Below are 23,211 nucleotides of genomic sequence, written 5' to 3' on the forward strand. Positions count from 1 at the left end.
CCGCCGCCACCACCAGGCCCCCCGGTGCCGCGGCCGCCATCCGGCCTCCCCCGGAAACAGCCGCTCCAACCCCGCCTCCGTTCCTCCCCCTCCCCTCCCCGGATCCGGCCCGGCTCGGCTTCCCGGCATGGAGGCCCCGACGGGGACCGAGGAGGAGGAGGAGGAGAGGGGGAACGGGTTTTCCGTGTCGGCGGAGGAGCGGGACAGGTGGATAGACAGGGCGATGCACATGGTGAGGGACCCGGATGCGGCCCACGGCGGCCCGCCCGTGCCCTTTGACCCCGGAGCAGGCGGCCTCCCCGCCACGGTCAGCCCCAACCTGCCCCTGCCCTTTGACCCCTGATTGTCCTCCCCCCCCCACCGTCAGGCCCAAGCTGCCCGTGCCCTTTGACCCCTGATTGTCCTCCCCAGCACGGTCCTTTCCAAGCTACCCGTGCCCTTTGACCCCTGATTGTCCTCCCCAGCGCGGTCAGGGCCAAGCTGCCTGTGTCCTTTGACCCCTGATTGTCCTCCCCAGCGCGGTCAGGGCCAAGCTGCCCGTGCCCTTTGACCCCTGTGCTACCTCCCCACCATGGTCAGGGCCAAGCTGCCCTTGCCCTTTGACCCCTGAGCGTCCTCGCCACCACGGTCAGGCCCAAGCTGCCTGTGTCCTTTGACCCCTGAGCATCCTTCTCAACGTGGTCAGAGCCAAGCTGCCTGTGCCCTTTGAGCCCTGAGTGTCCTCCCCACCATGGTCAGGCCCAAGCTGCCCGTGTCCTTCGACCCCTAAGCATCCTTCCCAGTGTGGTCAGGGCCAAACTGCCTATGCCCTTTGACCCCTGAGTGTCCTCCCCACCACGGTCAGGCCCAAGCTGCCTGTGTCCTTTGACCCCCGAGTATCCTTCCCAGTGTGGTCAGGGCCAAGCTGCCCGTGCCCTTTGACCCCTGAGCGTCCTCTCCACCACGGTCAGGACCAAGCTGCCTGTGTCCTTTGACCCCTGAGCATCCTTCCCAGTGTGGTCAGGGCCAAGCTGCCCGTGCCCTTTGACCCCTGAGCATCCTCCCCACCACGGTCAGGCCCAAGCTGCCTGTGTCCTTTGACCCCTGATCATCCTTCCCAGCGTGGTCAGGGCCAAGCTGCCCGTGCCCTTTGACCCCTGAGCGTCCTCCCCACCACGGTCAGGCCCAAGCTGCCTGTGTCCTTTGACCCCTGAGCATCCTTCCCAGCATGGTCAGGGCCAAGCTGCCCGTGCCCTTTGACCCCTGTACTACCTCCCAACCACGGTCAGGGCCAAGCTGCCCGTGCCCTTTGACCCCTGACTGTTCTCCCCAGCACGGTCAGGGCCAAGCTGCCTGTGCCCTTTGACCCCTGATTGTCCTCCCCAGCACGGTCAGGCCCAAGCTGCCCGTGCCCTTTGACCCCTGTGCTACCTCCCCACCATGGTCAGGCCCAAGCTGCCCGTGTCCTTTGACCCCTGAGCATCCTTCCCAGCGTGGTCTGGGCCAAGCTGCCCATGCCCTTTGACCCCTGAGCGTCCTCCCCACCATGGTCAGGCCCAAGCTGCCTGTGTCCTTTGACCCCTGAGCATCCTTCCCAGCGTGGTCAGGGCCAAGCTGCCCGTGCCCTTTGATCCCTGATTGTCCTCCCCAGCACGGTCAGCCCCAAGCTGCCCGTGCCCTTTGACCCCAGTGCTACCTCCCCACCATGGTCAGGCCCAAGCTGCCTGTGTCCTTTGACCCCTGAGCATCCTTCCCAGCGTGGTCAGGGCCAAGCTGCCCGTGCCCTTTGACCCCTGAGCGCCCTCCCCACCACAGTCAGGCCCAAGCTGACCGTGTCCTTTGACCCCTGAGCATCCTTACCAAAGTGGTGAGGGCCAAGCTGCCCATGCCCCTTGACCCCTGAGCGTCCTCCCCGCCACGGTCAGGCCCAAGCTGCCTGTGTCCTTTGACCCCTGAGTATCCTTCCCAGTGTAGTCTGGGCCAAGATGCCGGTGCCCTTTGACCCCTGAGCGTCCTCCCCAGCACGGTCAGGCCCAAGCTGCCCTTGCCCTTTGACCCCTGTACTACCTCCCCACCATGGTCAGGCCCAAGCTGCCCGTGCCCTTTGACCCCTGAGCATCCTTCCCAGCACGGTCAGGCCCAAGCTGCCCATGTCCTTTGACCCCTGAGCATCCTTCCCAGTGTGGTCAGGGTCAAGCTGCCCGTGCCCTTTGACCCCTGTGCGACCCCCCACCACAGTCAGCCCCAAGCTGCCCATGCCCTATGACCCCTGAGCGTCCTCCCCTGCACCGTGAGGCCCAAGCTGCCTGTACCCTTTGACCCCTGAGCATCTTTCCCAGCATGGTCAGGGCAGCTGTGACCCCTGAGCATCCTTCCCAGTGTGGTCAGGGCAGCTTTGACCCCTGATTGTCCTCCCCAGCACGGTCAGGCCCAAGCTGCCTGTGTCCTTTGACGCCTAAGTATCCTTCCCAGCGTGGTCAGGGCCAAGCTGCCCATGCCCTTTGACCCCTGAGCATCCTCCCCGCCACAGTCAGGGCCAAGCTGCCCATGCCCTTTGACCCCTGAGCATCCTCCCCCCCCCCCCCCCCCCCCCACCGTCAGGCCCAAGCTGCCCGTGCCCTTTGACCGCTCCCCTTTAACCCAGTGGCCTTAATAAAAATAACAATAATAGTGTTTAAGCGATTACTGTGTGCCAGGCACTATACTAAAACTCTGGGATGGATACAAGCAAATCAAGTCGGACACAGTCCCTGTCCCACCTGGGGCTCACGATCTTAGTCCCATTTTACAGATGAGGGAACTAAGGCCCAGAAAAGTGAAATGACTTTCCCAAAGTCACACAGCAGACAAACGGGGAAGCAGGATTAGAACCCGGGGCCTTCTGACTCCCAGGCCCACAATCTATCCACTAGGCCACTGCTTCTTGGTATTGGGTTATAATCCCTGTTCCACCAAGTTGTCTGCTGTGTGACCTTGGGCTAGTCACTTAACTTCTCTGTGCCTCAGTTCCCTCATCTGTAAAATGGGGATTAAGGCTGTGAGCCCCACGTGGAACAACCTGATTACCTTGTATTATAATAATAATAATGGCATTTACTAAGTGCTTACTATATGCAAAGCACTGTTGTAAATGCTGGGGAGGTCACAAGGTGATCAGGTTGACCCACGGGGGGGCTCACAGTCTTAATCCCCATTTTTCAGATGAGGTAACTGAGGCCCAGAGAAGTTAAGTGACTTGCCCAAAGTCACACAGCTGACAATTGGCAGAGCTGGGATTTGAACCCATGACCTCTGACTCCAAAACCCATGCTCTTTCCACTGAGCCATGCTGCTTCTCTTGTATCTACCCCAGTGCTTAGAACACTGCTTGGCACATAATAAGCGCTTAAAAAGTCCTCCTCCTTCAGCACCAACTCTCTCCTCGACCCCCTCCAATCTGGCTTCCGTCCACTACATTCCACCGAAACTGCCCTCTCAAAGGTGACCTCCTGCTTGCCAAATCCAATGGCTCCTACTCTATCCTAATCCTCCTCGACCTCTCAGCTGCCTTCGACACTGTGGACCACCCCCTTCTCCTCTACATGCTATCCAGCCTTGGCTTCACAGACTCTGTCCTCTCTTGGTTCTCCTCTTATCTCTCCAGCCGTTCATTCTCAGTCTCTTTTGCAGGCTCCTCCTCCCCCTCCCATCCCCTTACTGTAGGGGTTCCTCAAGGGTCAGTTCTTGGTCCCCTTCTGTTCTCTGTCATCTACACTCACTCCCTTGGTGAACTCATTCGCTCCCACAGCTTCAACTATCATCTCTACGCTGGTGACACCCAAATCTACATCTCTGCCCCTGCTCTCTCTCCGTCCCTTCAGGCTCGTGTCTCCTGCCTTCAAGACATTTCCATCTGGATGTCTGCCCACCATCTAAAACTCAAAATGTCCAAGACTGAACTCCTTATCTTCCCTCCCAAACCCTGCCCTCTCCCTGACTTTCCCATCACTATTGACGTCACAACCATCCTTCCCGTCTCACAAACCCGCAACCTTGGTGTCGTCCTCGACTCTGCTCTCTCGTTCACCCCTCACATCCAATCCGTCACCAAAACGTGCCGGTCTCACCTCCGCAACATCGCCAAGATCCGCCCTTTCCTCTCCATCCAAACTGCTACCCTGCCGGTTCAATCTCTCATTCTATCCCGACTGGATTACTGCATCAGCCTCCTCTCTGATCTCACATCCTCCTGTCTCTCCCCACTTCAATCTATATTTTATGCTGCTGCCTGGATCATCTTTGTGCAGAAATGCTCTGGGCATATTACTCCCCTCCTCAAAAATCTCCAGTGGCTACCAATCAACCTATGCATCAGGCAAAAACTCCTCACTCTCGGCTTCAAGGCTCACCATCACCTCGCCCCCTCCTACCTCACCTTCCTTCTGCAGCCCAGCCTGCACCCTCCACTCCTCGGCCACTAACCTCCTCACTTTGCCTCGTTCTCGCCCATCCCGCCGTCGACCCCCGGCCCACGTCCTCCCCCTGGCCTGGAATGCCCTCCCTCTGCACATCCGCCAAGCTAGCTCTCTTCCTCCCTTCAAAGCCCTACTGAGAGCTCACCTCCTCCAGGAAGCCTTCCCAGACTGAGCCCCCTCCTTCCTCTTCCCCTCCCCCCGGCCTTACCTCCTTCCCCTCCCCACAGCACCTGTATATATGTTTGTATATGTTTCTCTATTTTACTTGTACATATTTATTCTATTTATTTTATTTTGTTAATATGTCTTGCTTTGTTGTCTGTCTCCCCCTTCTAGACTGTGAGCCCGCTGTTGGGTAGGGACTGTCTCTATATGTTGCCAACTTGTACTTCCCAAGCGCTTAGTACAGTGCTCTGCACACAGTAAGCGCTCAATAAATATGATTGAATGAATGAATGAATGAACAAATACCACCATCATCGTTACTGTCAAGGTTAAAGTGCCTCTGACTCCACAGCAGCCTTGCCAGCCTGCTCAGGGCCAGGCTTCCTGTGCCCTTTGACCCGTCAGTAGCCTTCCCAGAACAGTCAGCCCCAGCCCTGCAGTCGTGTTCCCACTGGGACAGTAGGTGCAACAAAAGAGTAGGTGGGTAGGGAAGTGGCACAGTACCATTTTTTTTAAAGGAATTTGTTAAGTGTTTACTATGAGAAGCAGCCTGGCTTAGTGGAAAGAGCACGGGCTTGGGAGTCAGAGTTCATGGGTTCTAATCCCAGCTCTGCCACTTGTCAGCTGTTTGACTTTGGGCAAGTCACTTAACTTCTCTGGGCCTCCTTTACCACATCTGTAAAATGGGGATTAAGACTGTGAGCCCCACGTGGGACAACCTGATTACCTTGTATATACCCCAGCACTTAGTGCATGGCACAAAGTAAGCACTTGACAAATACCATCATCCTCCTCATCGTCATCATGTTCCAGGCACTGAACATGTCATGAACATGCCATGTCCCACATGGGGCTCAGAATTAATCTTTGTTTTACAGATGAGGTATCAGACTCAGAGAAGTGAAGTGCCCAAGGTATCACAGTAGACATGTGGCAGAGCTGGGATTAGAACCCAGGCCCATGCTCTAGCCACTAAGCTGTGCTGCACATTGCAAACCCCATGCAAGGTTTTATATACAAAACCCATTACTTCCAGCCCCTCAGCACATATGTATATGTATCTGTATCAATTTATTTATGTATATTAGTGTCTTTCTCCCCCCTCTAGACTGTGAGCTTGTTCTGGGCAGGGAATATGTCTGTTGATGTTGTTGTATCTCCCAAGAGCTTAGTACAGTGCTTTGCACACATCAAGCACTCAATAAATACAATTGGGTGAATGAATGAACGTTAAAGGGACTGCAGCACAATGCTGAGACTCTGCCAAAGCACCAAAGTCCAGCAGTTGGTTTCCAGGGTAGCTACCCCGATAGCCTCAACCACCCAATTTAGCCAGCTATTTTTAGGATTTCTACTATGCAAGACACCCCTGGGTGTTTTTTTTCGGTCACTGATGCCATAGCCCCAGCTGGCAGTCCCCCGCTCCTGGCTGTTTCCTTCTCCAAACACGGTGAGGTGTGGATCCCACTTTTGCAGAGACGCAATTATGTCAAAAGTGAGGGAGAGGAAAGTTAGAGAGGCAGAGGTGGAATTCACATCGTCTTCGTGGCCTAGGATTCTCCGTAGGCAGTGTTCTGCAATCTCAGCCCCCTGGACTTGGAGATCCCACTGTTTCTGAATAGACGGCATAACTGAAAACAGGGTGAGCTTGCAAAACCAGGTCAGCCCTCCCCAGGGGCCTGCAGGACTGAAATTATCCACCCGGCTGGAGTCCGAGTTTTTTTGGAAAGACGCTTTCCCGTTTGTTCCTTTCTTCCAGCTTTCTCAGTGGCATCCTTAATGCCCACCTTTCTCCCTGTCCATCCTTCTAATCTCTGTTTCCTCCTCCTTAGTTCCTGCCACTCCAGCTCTGCTGTAAATCCAAACCTAACTTCCTCAAAGTGGCGATGCCTGGTACATGGGTCTGTTCTGCCTTCGCGTGTCAGTGGCACTGCGTTGCTGCCCCTGTAGCCCAACTGCCATTTTGGTCTCCCCACTCTATCCCATTTCTGTTTGGATGCCAGGGCAGTTGTGGATCTAATTTGCACCACACACACAACTCCTAGCGGAAGGAGCAAGCACCTGGGAGTCAGAGGATTTAGGATCTCATCCCGGCTCTGCCTCTTGCCTGCTGTGTGACCTGGGGCAAGTCACTTAATGTCTCTGTGACTCAGTGTTCTCGGCTGTAAAATGGGGATTCAATTTCTGTTCTCCCTCCTACTTAGACTGGGAGGTCAGTGTGGGACAGGGGCTATGCCCGACCTTATTATCTTTTATCTACCCCAGCACTTAGTACAATGCCTGGCACATAGTAAGCACCTGGCCTGCAAGACAAAATAAAAATGTTGCCATTATTATCCCTAGGTTCATAGAGCAGTGTGGTCTCATGGATGATGATGATGATAATGGCATTTATTAAGCGCTTACTATGTGCAAAGCACTGTTGTAAGTGCTGGGGAGGTTACAAGGTGATCAGGTTGTCCGACTGGGAGCTCACAGTCTTAATCCCCATTTTACAGATGAGGTAACTGAGGCACAGAGGAGTTAAGTGACTTGCCCAAAGTCACACAGCTGACAATTGGCGGAGCAGGGATTTGAACCCATGACCTCTGACTCCAAGGCCCGTGCTCTTTCCACTGAGCCAACGCTGCTTCTCAGAAAGACCTGGGTTCTAATCTTGGTTCTGCCATTCGTCCCACGTGGGGCTCACAGTCTCAATGGCCATTTTACAGATGAGGTAATTCAGGCACAGAGAAGTTAAGTGACTTGCCCAAGGTCACACAGCAGGCAAGTGGTGAAGCCAGGATTAGAACTCAGGTCCGCTGACTCTCAGGCCTGTGCTCTTCCCACTAGGCCACACTGCTTCCCACCTTCCTCATGTATGGGTGTGTTCATAAATGATGTGGGGCTGAAGGTGCATATCTCCTTGAGAGGTCTCGAGAGGTACAGATCTGAGTGTGTAGGGCTGTTTTGTTTGTGTTCCCTCCCTATATGTTTTCTCACAATTCCTGTTATCCAATTACTCTTCACATTCTGCCTTCTTCCCAGACTCTCTTTGCCCTTTCACCTAATTCTTCCCATCTGCCTTTCTCACTTTCCTGCATTTGCCCCTTGGCTGCAATTTCCCAACTTTATCATGTTTCCCAACTTCACGCTTGCACATCGATACACACATTACGCTGCACACAGTAGATTCTCCCGAAATGCCATGGCTGCTCCCCCTCAATAAGTAGGATAAACTTCGCGCTATGAGGATGGACCTTAGCTAGGTTTCAAGTACTGTAGTAGGTATTGTATAGCAAACTATTTTTGATAAATCTAGAAAATAGTAAAATACAAATATTTTACGATCAAACGATAACATTTTCGGGTCATTTTCTTACGCTGTTAGTACTTCTATTTGCTATTCTTTTCCAGGCCCAAGAAGCCTTAGAAAGCGGTGAAGTTCCCGTTGGCTGCCTCATGGTCTACAACAATCAGATGGTGGGGATGGGGAGAAATGAAGTTAACGAAACTAAGAATGTAAGTCACATTTTAAATGCCTTATTCTGGGATGACTCAGTCAAAATTTGGGGGAGGGTGTGTTTGGCTAAATTTTTTTAAAAAACTGCCTTTAAATTCATGTAATGTTACAGGTGCATTTTATATTTAAAGCTATAATTTGATTTTCTCCCCAAATATTTAAGTATCCCTGGGGTTGCCATCTCCCTATACTTGTGCTATTTTGCAAAGTGCATGCACCAGCAGAGCCGTGTCGCCATGGCTGTGATAAAATATGAAATCCTGCCACCTGCTAGTTCAGCAATTAGAGCAGTGTGGCCTAGTGGGTAGAGCACGGGCCTGGGAATCAGAAGGACCTGGGTTCTAATCTTGGTTCCACCACTTGTCTGCTCTGTGACTTTGGGCAAATCACTTCGTTGTGCTTCAGTTCCCTCATCTGTAAAATGGGGTTTAAGATTGTGAACCCCATGTGGGACAGGAACCATGTCCAACCTGATTAGCTTCTATCTACCCCAGTGCTTAGTACACTGCCTGCTGCCTAGTAATCACTTAACAAACACCATAAAAATACGAAGATCTAAAGGCGTAAATGGGAGCACTGTTCACCAGTGCTTTCAGGCCCTATGCCGTTGGTGGGGACAGCCCCAGTTCCCTAGGGACAGGGAATGTGGGCCAATTTGTGGGGAGTTCAGGAGCCTGATCACCTGGCCAAACTCAGTTCCTCCTACCGGAGCAGAAACCCTGCCCTCACCCTTTCTAAAATGGAAAATGCTGGAGATTTTCTTTAAATTAAGGGGTAGAGGGTGAATGGGGACGGTTTGGATAGGTGAAAGGCAGACCAGAGAGGGTAGTTAGCAAAGAAGGTACACAGGCAAGAGGGTGAGAAGCTAAAAAAAGATCAAAGGCAGGATTAAGGCATAGGGAGAATGACAGATTGAGAGAATGGATGCAGGGCAATCATCATCATAATTTTGTTATGGTATTTGTTAAGTGCTTACTATGTGCCAGGCACCTAGACTGTGAGCCCGCTGTTGGGCAGGGACCGTCTCTATATGTTGCCAACTTGTACTTCCCAAGCGCTTCGTACAGTGCTCTGCACACAGTAAGCGCTCAATAAATACAATTGAATGAATGAATGAATACTGAGCGCTGGGGTAGATTCGAGAGAAGCAGCGTGGCTCAGTGGAAAGAGCACGGGCTTTGGAGTCAGAGGTAATGGGTTCAAATTCCGACTCCGCCAAATGTCAGCTGTGTGATTGTGGGCAAGTCACTTAACTTCTCTGTGCCTCAGTTCCCTCATCTGTCAAATGGGGATTAAGACTGTGAGCCCCCCGTGGGACAACCTGATCACCTTGTAACCTCCCCAGCGCTTAGAACGGTGCTTTGCACATAGTAAGCGCTCAATAAATGCCATTATTATTATTCAAGGTTGTCAACTTGGACGCAGTCCCTGTCCCTTATGGGGCTCTCAGTCTGAATCCCCATTTTACAGATGAGGTAACTGAAGCACAGAGAAGTTTAGGAACATGCTTAGGAGCACACAGCAGGCAAGTGGCAAAGCCGGGTTTAAAATCCAGATCCTTCTGACTCCCAGGCCTGTGGGATAGAGATCCACTAGGCCAAGCTGCTTCTCTTGATAATTGTACTGTTTAAGCGCTTACTATGTGCCGTGCTCTGCCCTAAGTGGTGGAGTAGATAGAGTACAAACAGATCAGACAAAGTCCTGGTCCCAAGCAAAGTCTAAGTTTCAAATCAGGAGAGAAAAAGCCCTCAAACAGACCGGGTTGATGTGGAGCAGGGAAGAAATGTGAAGGGTGGCAGAGAAGAGAATAAGAAGGGGAAAGTGAAGACAAGCAAGAAGAGACAAGAGGGATGGGGCAGAGAGGAATAAATCGCAAGACCGGCCAATAAAAGGAAAGAGAAGGGACAATCGATTAATGAGGATGAGGAGAAGTGAAAGGAGAGAACGAAAGAGAGCTGCTAGATTTTGATAGAGTATTCCGTTACATCACTGCCCCTGCATTCATAATCCAAACCTGGTTCCTGGAAGACATAGTTAGTGATCAGTCAGATGTGAATTCATATTGCATAACTCAACTAGACAAGGTCTTCCACCTTTTTTTTTAGCTCTTCTCTGTGGAGATTACCAGTTTGGAAGTGCCCGATAATTTTGTTGAAATACTTCCAAAGCTGATTCTCAGTTTTACCAGGTAGTTGCTTTGAAATCTTTGCAATAAGTACCTTTCTAGACAGCAGTGGAACTGTAGATCTACCTGTATTTCTCGCATATATTTTGGTTTGAATTGCTATCAGTGAATGGGGGCATTTAGGGCTTGTCTTGGTATACTTTCTACTACCCTGATCTGTCCCTTCTCTAGTCCACTTCAGTAATTAAGACAGCTATACAGTCTGATCCAAGACTTTTTTCTTCAGTGTCTCTGGTAGGAAAACTCTGAAAGAGAGTAAACCAAAATAAAATGTATCAGAGCACTAAAACAAATGCTTTCTGAATGGCACAACGCTGAAAGGAAGTAGTATACACCTAACATCCATGTCATGCTAATAAAATGTCTATTGCAGCAAATCTTGTACCGTGTAGAGAATTTGTTTATAAAATCTCATTCCAAACAAGCAAAGAGCATGGTGAAGAGTTTACAGACTGGAGAGTTAAATGGGGTGAATGATAGTCTTGACGTATTTAAAATGCAGTCCCTTTTTTATGGTATTTTTTGAGATTTACTATGTGGCAGGCACTGTTCTAAGCACTGGGTTAGATTCAAGCTAATCAGGCCGGATGCAGTCCCTGTCCAACATAGGGCTCACAATCTAAGTAGGAGGGAGAACAGGTATTGAAACCATGTTTTGCCATTGAGGAAACTGAGGCACAGAGAAGTTAAATGGCTTACCCTAGGTCACACAGCAGGCAAGTGGCAGAGCCGAGATTAGAACCCAGGTCCTTTGGCTCCCAGGCCTGTGTTTTATCCACTAGGTCATGTTGCTTCCCATTCCTGCCTCCTAAAATTTTAAGCTACCTCTACAATTTAAAGAGAGTGACTCTCCCAGAATATAAAATGTGGATATTTTTGGGTGGGGGTCACACGGAAGAGATTCAAGACTGTGCTTTCAGCTCGATGGCCGCAGGAAAGATTGGAAACCCTCCGTGTTTTTGAATAAGGTCCTGGCCAACTTAGAGATCTTTTGCTAGCAAACCCAGGATATGTAGTTTATTGTGTTTGATTTGCTAAAAGCTGACTGTAACTACACACTTTTTCAAAAAACAAAAACCTCTTTCTTCTCTCAGGCTACTCGACATGCAGAAATGGTAGCAATTGATCAGGTCTTAAATTGGTGTCTCCGTCGCAGCAAGAATCCGGCAGAAGTGTTCCAACGCACAGTTTTGTACGTAACTGTGGAGCCATGTATCATGTGTGCTGCAGCCTTGCGCATAATGAGTATCCTTTGATTTCCGATCGGGACTAGGAAGATTGTCTTAATACGAGTAAGATACAGCTAAAGGCATCCTTTACTGCTAGAAGCAAATTGCTGGACTGATTTTCTAGTGTCAGATTAAGAGGTAAAATTGTAATTGGAAACTGAACTCACCATTCCTGACTGGAAGTTGATTATCCTTCCAACATGATTATCCTCCTGCAGTTACCAAAAAATCCAAGTTGACAGAACACAGGACAGTGGTGAGAGTCCCAGGTTTAGATGTCACTGTCTGATTTCATCACCATGGATACACCAGACCTTGTAATCACACAAATTTGAAAGGGAAAACAACGCTATTAAATCTCCTTGAATAGTGTTGTCAGACAGTTCTCAAAAATGCTAAAGAACGATTACCACTGGCATCTTTTATGAAATAAATATGACCTTGGAGCACATCTCATATTTGCTAATAAAGAAGTCCCTTTCGTTCTATGAACCAGGAAGCTCCGATAGAATATTATAGGCCCAGATTTGACTTGTCTTCAGTTATTGTGTTTCAAGGGGGAAATACTTTAACTTCACTTGGTGTAGGACCTTAATTCTTGCGCAGGAATACCTTTGGTTGTATATGGCTGTCAGAACGAGCGATTTGGAGGTTGTGGCTCTGTTCTGAACATCTCCTCCGATGACTTACCAAATACCGGCACTGCATTCCAGGTAAAAAGGGAACTCCATGTTTGGTTTCTTTCATTTTTAAGTATTAATTTAATTTTCTTCTTGACTTTGGGCTACTATTCCTGCGTGGTCGGGTGCCAAGGAATCATTATTTTTGTAGACTAATGTCAGTAAGGGACTTCAAGAATCGATCTTACCAATGGTTCTTTTTAGGCAGGCCCCCCTCCCAAACAAGTGGTTGTCTTCTGTAGGAATAATAGTGGTATTTATTAAGTGCTTACAACATGCCAAGCCCTATAGTAAGCAGTGGGGTAGAATACAAGATAAACAGATCCCACATGGGGCTCTCAGTCTAAGCAGGACAGAGGACCGGGATTGCATTCCCATTTAGCAGGTGAGGGAACTGCAGCACAGGGAAGTAAAGTGTCTTGCCCAAGGAAACAGGCAGGTGACAGGATTAGAACCCAAGTCCTCTGATTCCCAGGCCAATACTCTTTCCACAGCTGCTCGTAGCCTGAAAAGATTCTGTTTACAGCAGTTCTCTACCTCTCTGCGAACCTGTTCCCATTTCTCAAAACTTGTATATATATCATTGTCCTTTATACCTGAAAGTGCAGCTGTCTTCCCATGTGTATATAGTTCTTTCTACCTTACGATAATATTTTGCAGGGGCAAGAGCTGTTTTCAGTGCTAATAGTTTTTTTTGTTGGGTTTTTTTTTTAATGAGACAGACTGCTCAACATCTCCCCCTCTAGACTGTAAGTTTGTTGTGGGCAGGAAACATGTCTGCCAACTCTGTTGTTTTGTACCTTCCCAAGTGTTTAGTACAATGCTCTGCACATAGTAAGTGCTCAATAAATACAGTTAATGATGATTTTCTCTTTAATGGAGTCACTGATTTGGCAGCTACATGCTGCTCCAGCTTCCTGGGAATCACTCACTACCTTAAGGGGCTTAAAGAGTTTTTGTGCTTTGTGCTTCAGAATCATTAATCACATTTACTGTTTGCAGAGCATTGTGCCAAGCACTTGAGAGAGTCCAATAAATGCAAAAGACACAATCTCTTTTCAAAGAACTTACAGTATAAAGAGGGTAATAATAATAATGGTGGATTTTATGAAGTGCTTTCTATTTGCCAAACACCAGACTAAGCATTGGGATGATACAAGATGAGCTATTTGGCACAATCCCTTGCCTACCTGGGGTTCCCTGTCTAAGGGGGAGAGAGAACAGGTATCCCCATTTTACAGAGTAGGAAACTGAGGCACAGAGAGGTAGACAAACTGAGATAAGACAGAGCTACAACTGGTAGTGGTAGAATTATGGGATGAAGAGTAGAATAAAAAACAATGAAAAAACATATAATAATAATAATGATGGCATTTATTAAGCGCTTACTATGTGCAAAGCACTGTTCTAAGCACAGAGCACTGTTCTAAATCAATATATTCAAGTGTGCTAAGGACTGCTTTAGAATCAGTGCTGAGTGAGAGTGGCTTTGGGGTTGACATACCTTGCATTGGTTGGTGGAAATGAATTAGGGAAGACTTCCCAGAAAGGTGAGTTTTAGAGCAGGCTTCCAAGACAGGGAAAACTGCGATTAGTGGATTGGAAGAGAAACATTGTTTCAGGCAGGTACAGTTTCCTACCTGGGGTTCCCTGTCTAAGGGGGAGAGAGAACAGGTATCCCCATTTTACAGAGTAGGAAACTGAGGCACAGAGAGGTAGACAAACTGAGATAAGACAGAGCTACAACTGGTAGTGGTAGAATTATGGGATGAAGAGTAGAATAAAAAACAATGAAAAAACATATAATAATAATAATGATGGCATTTATTAAGCGCTTACTATGTGCAAAGCACTGTTCTAAGCACAGAGCACTGTTCTAAATCAATATATTCAAGTGTGCTAAGGACTGCTTTAGAATCAGTGCTGAGTGAGAGTGGCTTTGGGGTTGACATACCTTGCATTGGTTGGTGGAAATGAATTAGGGAAGACTTCCCAGAAAGGTGAGTTTTAGAGCAGGCTTCCAAGACAGGGAAAACTGCGATTAGTGGATTGGAAGAGAAACATTGTTTCAGGCAGGTACAGTTTCCTCCCCACCAGTCAGCTTAATATTCCCAATTCCTTTTAACAACAGTGATAATAATAATAATAATTGTGTTATTTGTTAAGCTCTTACTATATAACAAGCACTGTAGGGTAGATTCAAGATAATCAGGTCTCACATGGGGCTTACAGTTTAAGGAGGAGGGAGAACAAGTATCAAATCCCTCTTTTGCAGATGAGGAAACTGAGGCACAGAGAAGTGAAATGACTTGTTGAAGGACACACAGCAGGTAAGTTGCAGAGTTGGGATTAGAGTCCCAGGTCCTCAGAGTCCCAGGCCTGAGCTCTTTCCATTAGGCTACACTGCTTCATGGATTCTATTTTCCAAATCTTTAGTCTTTGCCTATGGGTCCAAAAAAAAAAAATCTTTCCAACTGCAAGAAATTGTACTAGCCCTTACCATGTTTACACAGTTAGAATAATGATGAATCTGATATCAGGCCTTGGGAATCAGGAAACTGAATAATTTCAGCACTGGTGTTGTGGATTGCTTTTGATATTTTAGTTCAGTTTGTTCTTTGCCCACAGTCTCATTTTGCTCCTGCTTGGGCCTGTATTAAATGTGTCTGCGTTCATGGCATCCATTGCTTTCCTTTTCCCATCTCTCGTAAATCAGGAAGTTCAAAACTGGACCTGAAAAAGGGATTAATTGGTGCTGGGTTTTTGGTAAGATTACTTAAGATTTTTTCAAAAAGTTATACTTGCTAACAAGACACTTGTGGTCTATGAAGGGGACAATCTCGACTCATCTGCACTTGCTCTCCAAGGAAGTTCAGAGGAAGGAAGGGTGGAGAGCGAGGGATAACAGTGGTGCCATTCTAATAATAATAATAATGCCATAATAATAATGGCATTTAAGCACTTACTATGTGCAAAGCACTGTTTTAAGCACTGGGGAAGTTACAAGGGGATCAGGTTGTCCTACTGGGGGCTCACAGTCTTAATCCCCATTTTGCAGATGAGGTAACTGAGGCACAGAGAAGTGAAGTGACTTGCGCAAAGTCACACAGCTGACAATTGGCGGAGCCAGGATTTGAATCCATGACCTCTGACTCCAAAAGCCCGTGCTCTTTCCACTAAGCCACACTGCTTCTCTGGCTAGTCAAGGTCATTTCCCAGTTGAGCCAGACCTGCAAGCTGAAAGGAACCTGGACAGGGAGAATTAATTTTCCTAACAGCTCATGGGTTTGAAGGGTTAGTTAAAGGGTATTGTGAGAACACAAGAGAGAGGGGTGGGCAACTTTCTCCAGTTCGCTTGCCGATTGAAAACACCTTTATGATCCTTTTCTCTGCCCACTTAATCGTGCATCTGTTCAAAATGAAAGTTTTTGGCTTTGAAATGTATACAAACAAATGAGAGGAGATCTAGGTCTCTTCTAGAAACTCTGACATGGATGGAACTTGTCCCACTCCAGATTCACAGAGATGGCTGTGTGCTTGCAGTACACTTGTAGGCAACATGCTGTTAAGCAAGACTCCAAAAGCAAGTGTGTGTTCCTGGCTGGATTGCTTTAGAATTCAAACCTCCAGTTTCAGGCTCCCAGCTATGGTTTCTGCGAATGCGTGTTTTCCAGAAAAAATAAAAATGAATACTTAAATAATAATTCATTGCCCAGGAGATGGGAAAGGAGGGGAAGTCAGGATACCTGGTGGGGGTGGCCCTGTCCCAGAGACCACAATTTCTGATTTGTAGTTTGGGGACATGGTTTTGACTGCTGCACTGTGAGCTAGCTGCACAATATAAAAAGAGCAGTGGGGCGGTAATATGCAAAGTATTGGTGACCTCAATTATCCCCGTGTGGTTCCATGATTTCCAGTAATGTTCTAGAGAGAAGACTTTCCCACAGCCTCCCATATTTTCCAATTGCAGCATAAGAATGGCTCAGTGCCTCATTCCTTGCCCCTGCCCCCGGAGGTATGTTCTCTACTGGGCAGCTCCCCGACAATTGTCAGATTCCTGTGCCCAGTTTATGTGAGCAGTAAAAGCTCTGGCTCTTCTTAGTCCACTGGGGAACACTGGAGCAGAGCACTCTCTGGCCTGCCCCCAGCCACATCCCTTGTTCATTCATTCAGTCGTATTTATTGAGTGCTTACTGCGCGCAGAGCACTGTACTAAGCACTTGGGAAGTACAAATCAGAGCCTAAGTCACCTTGAATGCCCCACAGTAGGGTTATAATAATGATAATAATTATGGTACTTGTTAAGCACTTACTATGTGTCGAGCACAGCCCTGAATGCTGTAGTAGATACAAGTTAATCAGGTTGGGCACACATGAGGCTCACTTATCCCCACTTTACAGATGAGGTAACAGGCATAGGGAAGTGACTTGCCCAAGGTCACACAGTAGACAATTGGTGGAGCCAGGATTAGAACCCAGGTCCTTCTCACTTCCAGGCTCGTGCTCTCTCCTGTTCTATCACCTGTGTAGTGCTGTCATGCTGTACCTGAGGATCTTTTAGACTGTGAGCCCACTGTTGGGTAGGGACTGTCTCTATATGTTGCCAATTTGTACTTCCCAAGTGCTTGGTACAGTGCTCTGCACATAGTAAGCGCTCAATAAATACGATTGGTGATGATGATGATGATCTCTATGGCTTTATTAGTGGTTGAGATCCCTTCTCCACTAGGGAGAGAATGGGCTAAGTGATTTTTCTGCATTTTTATTTTCCTATTTTATTCTTATGGTATTTATTAAGTGCTTACTATTTGCCAGGCACTGTACTAAGCACTGGAGTGGATACAGTCCCTGACCCACATGGGGCTCATAGTCTTAATCACCATTTTACAGATGAGTCAGCAGGCACAGAAAAGGTAAGCAAGTTGCCCAAGGTCACACAGCAGACAAGTGGCAGAGTCAGAATTAGAGCCCAAGCCCCTATGGCTCCCTGGCCCGTGTTCTATCCACTAGGCCAAGCCATTTATCTTTTGAATAAGAATGAGTTTACTCTGATTAAGTCATACACTCCCAGCCTATTGGCATTTACGGAGTGTATTTATTTTTTCTTCAGTTAAACATTTCCACACATGTAGCCATATGGATATGGGGAAAAAGATCATTTTTTTGAGCTGGGAACTTAAGCTTAGACAAGCCTCATGAAGTAAACATATGGAGACTCGTCTCTGAGTCCTTGAGGCTCTCAGCAATAAATGTGTATGTGCAAGCTCCTTGGGAAGAGCATAATGGAGGCTGTGACCACTATGGGATCGTTGCCATGCTCAGTGTTGGCACTAGTTATTCCTTCAGTGTTCACATTGTAGGCCTAGGGTGAGGGCGGGGAAGGAGGGATCTGAAGTAGCATCACCAGGGCAGCCTTTCCAACTAGAGATTTTCAACACCTTCTTGCCAGATTTTCATAACAACCCAACTCAGCTGAAGCCTAAAAGGCATCTCCAAAATTTGGGGGCCAGACTGCTGGGAAGCAGTGGGATCTCTTAGAAAGATAATGTGCCTGGCAGTCAAAGGACCTGGGCTCTAATCTCGGCCCTGCCACCTGCCTGCCTTGTGACCTTGAACAAGTCACGTCATTTTTCTGTGCCTAAGTTTCCTCATCTGTAAAAGAGGGGATTCTCCCACATACTTAGACATCGATCCCATGTGTGATGGGTACATATCTACCCCCATGCTTAGTTCAAGGTGTGTCACATAGTAGGCACTTAAATACCAATATTATTATTACTATTCAAATCCTGAGTTATGGGCTGAGTTTTGCAACAGGGCCAAAATTTAAAGGCAAAGGTCTCCTTTCCTGTGCTGAGCTGCTTGAGGCTTTAAAACCATATTCAGAAGCACTGTTGCCTAGTGGACGGACAGAGGCCTGGAAATCAGAGGACCTTGGTTCTGAACCTGGCTCTACCTGCTGGGTGACCCTGGACAAATCACTTAACTTCTCTTACCCCATGTTTCCTCATCTATAAATTGGAGAGTCAATACCTGTTCATTCATTCAATCGTATTTATTAAGTGCTTACTGTGTGCACAACTCTGTACTAAGCACTTGAGAGAGTACAATATAACAATAAACAGACATTCTTTGCCCACAAGAAGCTTACAGGCTAGAAGGGGAGACACATGTTAAGATAAATGTGCTCAGTACAGTGCTTTGCACACAGTAAGCACTCAATACATATGATTGAATGAGTTGAATGAATAAATTACAGATATGTACATAAGTGCTGTGGGGCTGGGATTGGGGGGATGAATGAAGGGAGCAAGTCAGAACAATGCCAAAGGGAGAAGGAGAAGAGAAAAGAAGGGCTTAATCAGGGAAGGCCTCTTGGAGGAGGTGTGCCTTCATTAAGGCTTTGAAGGTGGGGGAGAGTAATTGTCTGTCATGACGAGGGAGGCGTTCAAGGCCAAAGGCAGGATGTAGACAAAGGTCGGCTGCGAGATAGATGAGATCGAGGTACAGTGAGAAGGTTAACAGAGGAGTGAAGAGTGTGGGCTGGGTTGTAGTAGGAGAGTAGTGACGTGAGGTAGGAAGGGGCAAGATGATCGAGTGCTTTAAAGCCAATGGTGAGGAGTTTTTGTTTGAAGCGGAGGTGGATGGGCAACCACTGGAGTTTTTTGTGGACTGAGGAAACATGGCCTGAACATTTTTGTAGAAAAATGATCCGGGCAGCCGAGTGAAGTATGGACTGGAGTGGGGAGAGACAGGAGGTAGGGAGGCTCATACAGTTATCAAGGCGAAATAAGATAAGTGATTGGATTAATAATAATAATGATGGTATTTGTTAAGTGCTTACTATGTGCCAAGCACTGTTCTAAGCGCTCGGCACTGTTTGGTAGCTGTTTGGATGGAGGGGAAAGGGAAGATTTTAGTGATATTGTGAAGGTGGAATTGGCAGGATTTCGTGATGGATTGAATATGTGGGTTGAATGAGAGCATCAAAGATAATGCCAAGGTTATGGCCTTGTGAGACAGGAAGGATGGTGGTGCCGTCTACAGTGATGGGAAAGTCGGGGAGAACAGAGTTTGGATAGGCAGATAAGAAGTTCAGTTTTAGACATATTAAGTCGGAGGTGATGGGAGGATATCCGAGTAGAGATGTCTTGAAGGCAGAAGGAAATACAAGACGGGAGAAATCACGGCTGGAGATGTAGATTTAGGTATCATCACGTAGGTGTGGTAGTTGAAGCCCTGTGAGTGAATGAGTTCTCCAAGGGAGAACTATCTCAATAGATGGAAAATAGAAAAGCACCCAGAACTGAACCTTGAGGGACACCACAATTAGGGGGTGGGAGGCAAAGGAGGAGCCCGCAAAAGAGGTTGAGAATGAGTGCCAAAGAGATAGGAGGAACAGCACAGATTTGTGGGGAGGAGATGTATGGGAGAGAATTTGCAGGAGAGGAGGTGTCCCTGTTCTACCTCTTCTCCCTCGTACTTAGAATGTGAACCCTAGTTCAGGGCAGGGACTGTGTCTGGCCTGAATACCATGTATCTACCCCAGTACTTAGTACAGTACTTGGCATATAGTAAGCACTTAAATTCTTCAATTATTACTATAGAGAAGCAGCGTGGCTCGGTGGAAAAAGCACGGGCTTGGGAGGCAGCGGTCATGGGTTCTAATTCCACCTCTGCTACTTGTCAGCTGTGTGACTTTGGGCAAATCACAACTTCTCTAGGCCTCAGTTACCTCATTTGTAAAATGGGGATTAAGAATGTAAGTCCCTCGTGGGACAACCTGATCACCTTGTATCCCCCAAGCGCTTAGAACAGTGCTTCACACATAGTAAGCGCTTAACAAATGCCATATCTCAGCACATACAAGTATTATTATCTCCTCCAGGAAACTTTCCCTGACCAAGCTCTCAACTCTCCCCACTATTTTCCGTCCCTCTGTCTCACCCATTCACAAGTCCCACCCCCGAAGCACTTAGGTACTCACCCCACCCCCAACACTGCTCACACATATATCCTTATACTCAGCTACCTCCTTTATCTATAATTTATTTTAATGTGTCTCCTCATTAGACTATAAGCTCCTTGAAAGCAGGAATCTGTTAACTGTATTGCCTCTCTCAAGTGCTTGCTTCATGCTGTGCACAAAGTAAGCATTCCCCCCCTTAATACCACTGACTGGCAGGAAGAGCACTAAATATAGATTTACCTGCCATTGGCTTTGGTTTCATCTTCTGTTGAGATGAACTCAAGTGACAGGAGAGACATGTAATTTACATTTTACATTACATTTTTCCTCATCCTCTCCTTGACGCTCAGCCCTCCAACAGGCAAGCAGCCTAGAGCAGGCAAAGCTCTACTACTAAGGACCCCCTGAGTTTATCTCTGGGATAGTATCACCTGAATCTCCAAGTGTGGTCACAGGCTCAGGTACTGCAGAACTCAGAGGAAGCAGCATGGCATAGTGGATAGAGCCCGGGCCCGGGGGTTAGAAGGTCATGGGTTCTAATCCCCGCTCCGTCACTTGTTTGCTGTGTGACCTTGGGCAACTCACTTCAATTCTCTGGGCCTCATTTACTTCATCTGTAAAATGGGGAATAGAGACTGTTGGAACTGCAAGTTCCAGCAGTGCATGGGGACAGTCCTCACACATGCAGGGCCTCTCTGCAGAAGTAAAAACCAGAGCCCTTCCAGGCTCTCTTGAGATGTGGACTGGACCTGGTGCACCTGAGCTGAGCAGGGGCCAAAATTGGGTGGACACAAATCTGGGGGTTTTGCATGGCTCGGTTCTTTTCTGGATTGCCCCAGCAGCAACCGGGCTCCTTCTGCCCCACGACACTTCCTGGGCATGGGGCCTAACTAAAATGTGCTCAGTAGGGCAGGGTAAGAAGGATGGACCTAAATGTGAGCGGTTTTCAATTTTTTTGGAATTGTCTGGAGTTTTTCAAGGCCAAATCAGAAGGGGGAGGAAAGCAAAATTGGTGGCAACCCTGAGATCGTTCATGGGGGACAGAGACTATGTCAGATTTGATTGTATTGTACTTACTCCAGTGCTTAGCACAGTGCTTGGGACATATTAAGCCCCATATAACTGTTATTATTGAAAGAATTAACTGGAGTTTTGCCATGTCACTATGATACCAGCTACTGACATGGTGACACGGCTGGGCAGGACTGGTTCCAAGACATTCCCAGAAAATCCCAGCATGAATTTTCAGGAGGACAGGAAGCTCCTCCTCTTCACACCACTTCTTTCTTCCCTGACTCAAGTTGGCCCACATAAATGCTAGTCCCCTGGGATATCCTGGTTACCCAGTGGGCCAGTCTGGCCTCCTTGGCTACCTTGGCTTGTAAGTGGTCCAAATATTTCACATACATGGGATACGATTACAATTTTCCTAGACTTATTTATTCATTGTTGTGGTTCCCAATTTTGACTATTTCCACCAACGTGGCATTCTCACTTTCTTTCAACAGTGCATTCCTGGACATAGAGCCAAGGAAGCAGTAGAAATGTTAAAAACCTTCTACAAGCAGGAAAATCCAAATGGTCAGTTTCTCTCTCATGCATTTAATGTTCCTATCAAAAAACAAATCTCTGCCTAAGACTCAGGCAATGACTCTGTCATTAACTTTCTTCTTTTCCTCTTTTACTTTTTGGCAGCACCACAATCAAAAGTTCGGAAACTCAACGGTCACAAACGATGAACTGGTACCCATGGAAGACTGAAGCTAAATAGTCACCTGGAGTTGTTCTTGGAATGGAAGCTCTAGCCTATTGTAGATTTTAAATCAGTTGCCAAATGATTTTCTATCATCTGCTACAACTAGTAGATGAACGAACACTTTTGCAAACTGACATTTGTAAACAGTTGTTAGCCTTTCAGCTGGCTGAAGGAATATTTCACTGTGGCAGCCTGACAGGTCATAAATTAGCAACTATCATTTGTCTAAAGGGCCCAAAAGATATATGCTAAATCAGGGAAAGCACTCTTTGGCAATTAATTAGCCTGGTGCTATGGGTACCACACCAGCAGGCCTGAAGTAGTGGAACTTGGCCCTGGTCACTTATGCTTCCCCAGAACCCTAGGGGCTCTTACCCTGGTAATAGTTTTCCTTCTTAGAGTGGCTATCTGCCTTTATAAAGTCTTAGCGACACTGTCTTTTCCTCAGATGATTAGATGTGTCATTTTAAATAACAGCACACTGTTGCTGTGTGATTTTTTTAGACATAATCTCTATTTTTATACCGATGATCACAAAGCCACCATATTGTTATTAAAAATGAAAATCAAATGTGTGTAGCCCAGTCCTGACTTTTTTATCATGTCTCTTTTCAATTAGAAGCAGTGTGGCTCAGTGGAAAGAGCATGGGCTTTGGAGTCAGAGGTCATGGGTTCAAGTCCGTGCTCTACCACCTGTCAGCTGTGTGACTTTGGGCAAGTCACTTAACGTCTCTGTGCCCCAGTTCCCTCATCTGTAAAATGGGGATTAAGACTGAGCCCCCGGTGGGACAACCTGATCACCTTGTAACCTCCCCAGCGCTTAGAACAGTGCTTTGCACATAGTAAGTGCTTAATAAATGCCAACATTATTCTGAGAAAGATTGAGTTCGTTAAATAAGCATCTTTGAGAGTATGAGGGGTATAAATATATATTTAAAAAGAATTGCTGTTCAACTCGTTCCGAAGTGAGAAAAAACTGTGACCACAAGCTCCCTGAAACTTAAAAGGAAAGTAGCAGTGACAAATTTTAGAGATGCATTCCTACCTGAATCTTCTCAGCCTCGGTTTACTTCCGTGAATGCAAGTGTTGTGCGTACAGCAGTGCTGTACACGTTTTCCCAGAAGAGGGACCTCTTGTTCCATCAAAAGCAGCAGAAATCTAGGTACAAGCCGAAATTTCCAATGTATTATTACTTCACGAGGCTTTGTTTCCTCATCTTCATAGCTAGCTGATTCAAAAGTGTTTGAGAAATGCTTCTGACTGTTTTGAATTTCATTAAATTCAGGGATAT

General features: G+C 47.3%; 1 protein-coding gene across 2 annotated transcripts; it reads left to right on the forward strand.

Annotated features, from left to right (window-relative positions):
- Positions 1–119: 119 nt before the first annotated feature.
- Positions 120–22,505, forward strand: ADAT2 (adenosine deaminase tRNA specific 2). 2 transcript variants are annotated; one of them, XM_038772698.1, is made up of 6 exons: positions 120–232; positions 7,995–8,099; positions 11,380–11,530; positions 12,121–12,227; positions 21,672–21,744; positions 21,859–22,505. In XM_038772698.1, exons 1-6 carry the CDS (start codon positions 128–130, stop codon positions 21,900–21,902), a joined length of 585 nt encoding a protein of 194 aa, XP_038628626.1. In that variant the 5' UTR covers positions 120–127; the 3' UTR covers positions 21,903–22,505. The 2 variants fall into 2 exon arrangements, with proteins under 2 accessions (XP_038628626.1, XP_038628635.1); XM_038772707.1 differs by having other exon boundaries at positions 190–207.
- Positions 22,506–23,211: the final 706 nt, after the last annotated feature.

This window comes from Tachyglossus aculeatus, chromosome 2, assembly GCF_015852505.1.
Source record: "Tachyglossus aculeatus isolate mTacAcu1 chromosome 2, mTacAcu1.pri, whole genome shotgun sequence".
NCBI classification, from domain to species: domain Eukaryota; kingdom Metazoa; phylum Chordata; class Mammalia; order Monotremata; family Tachyglossidae; genus Tachyglossus; species Tachyglossus aculeatus.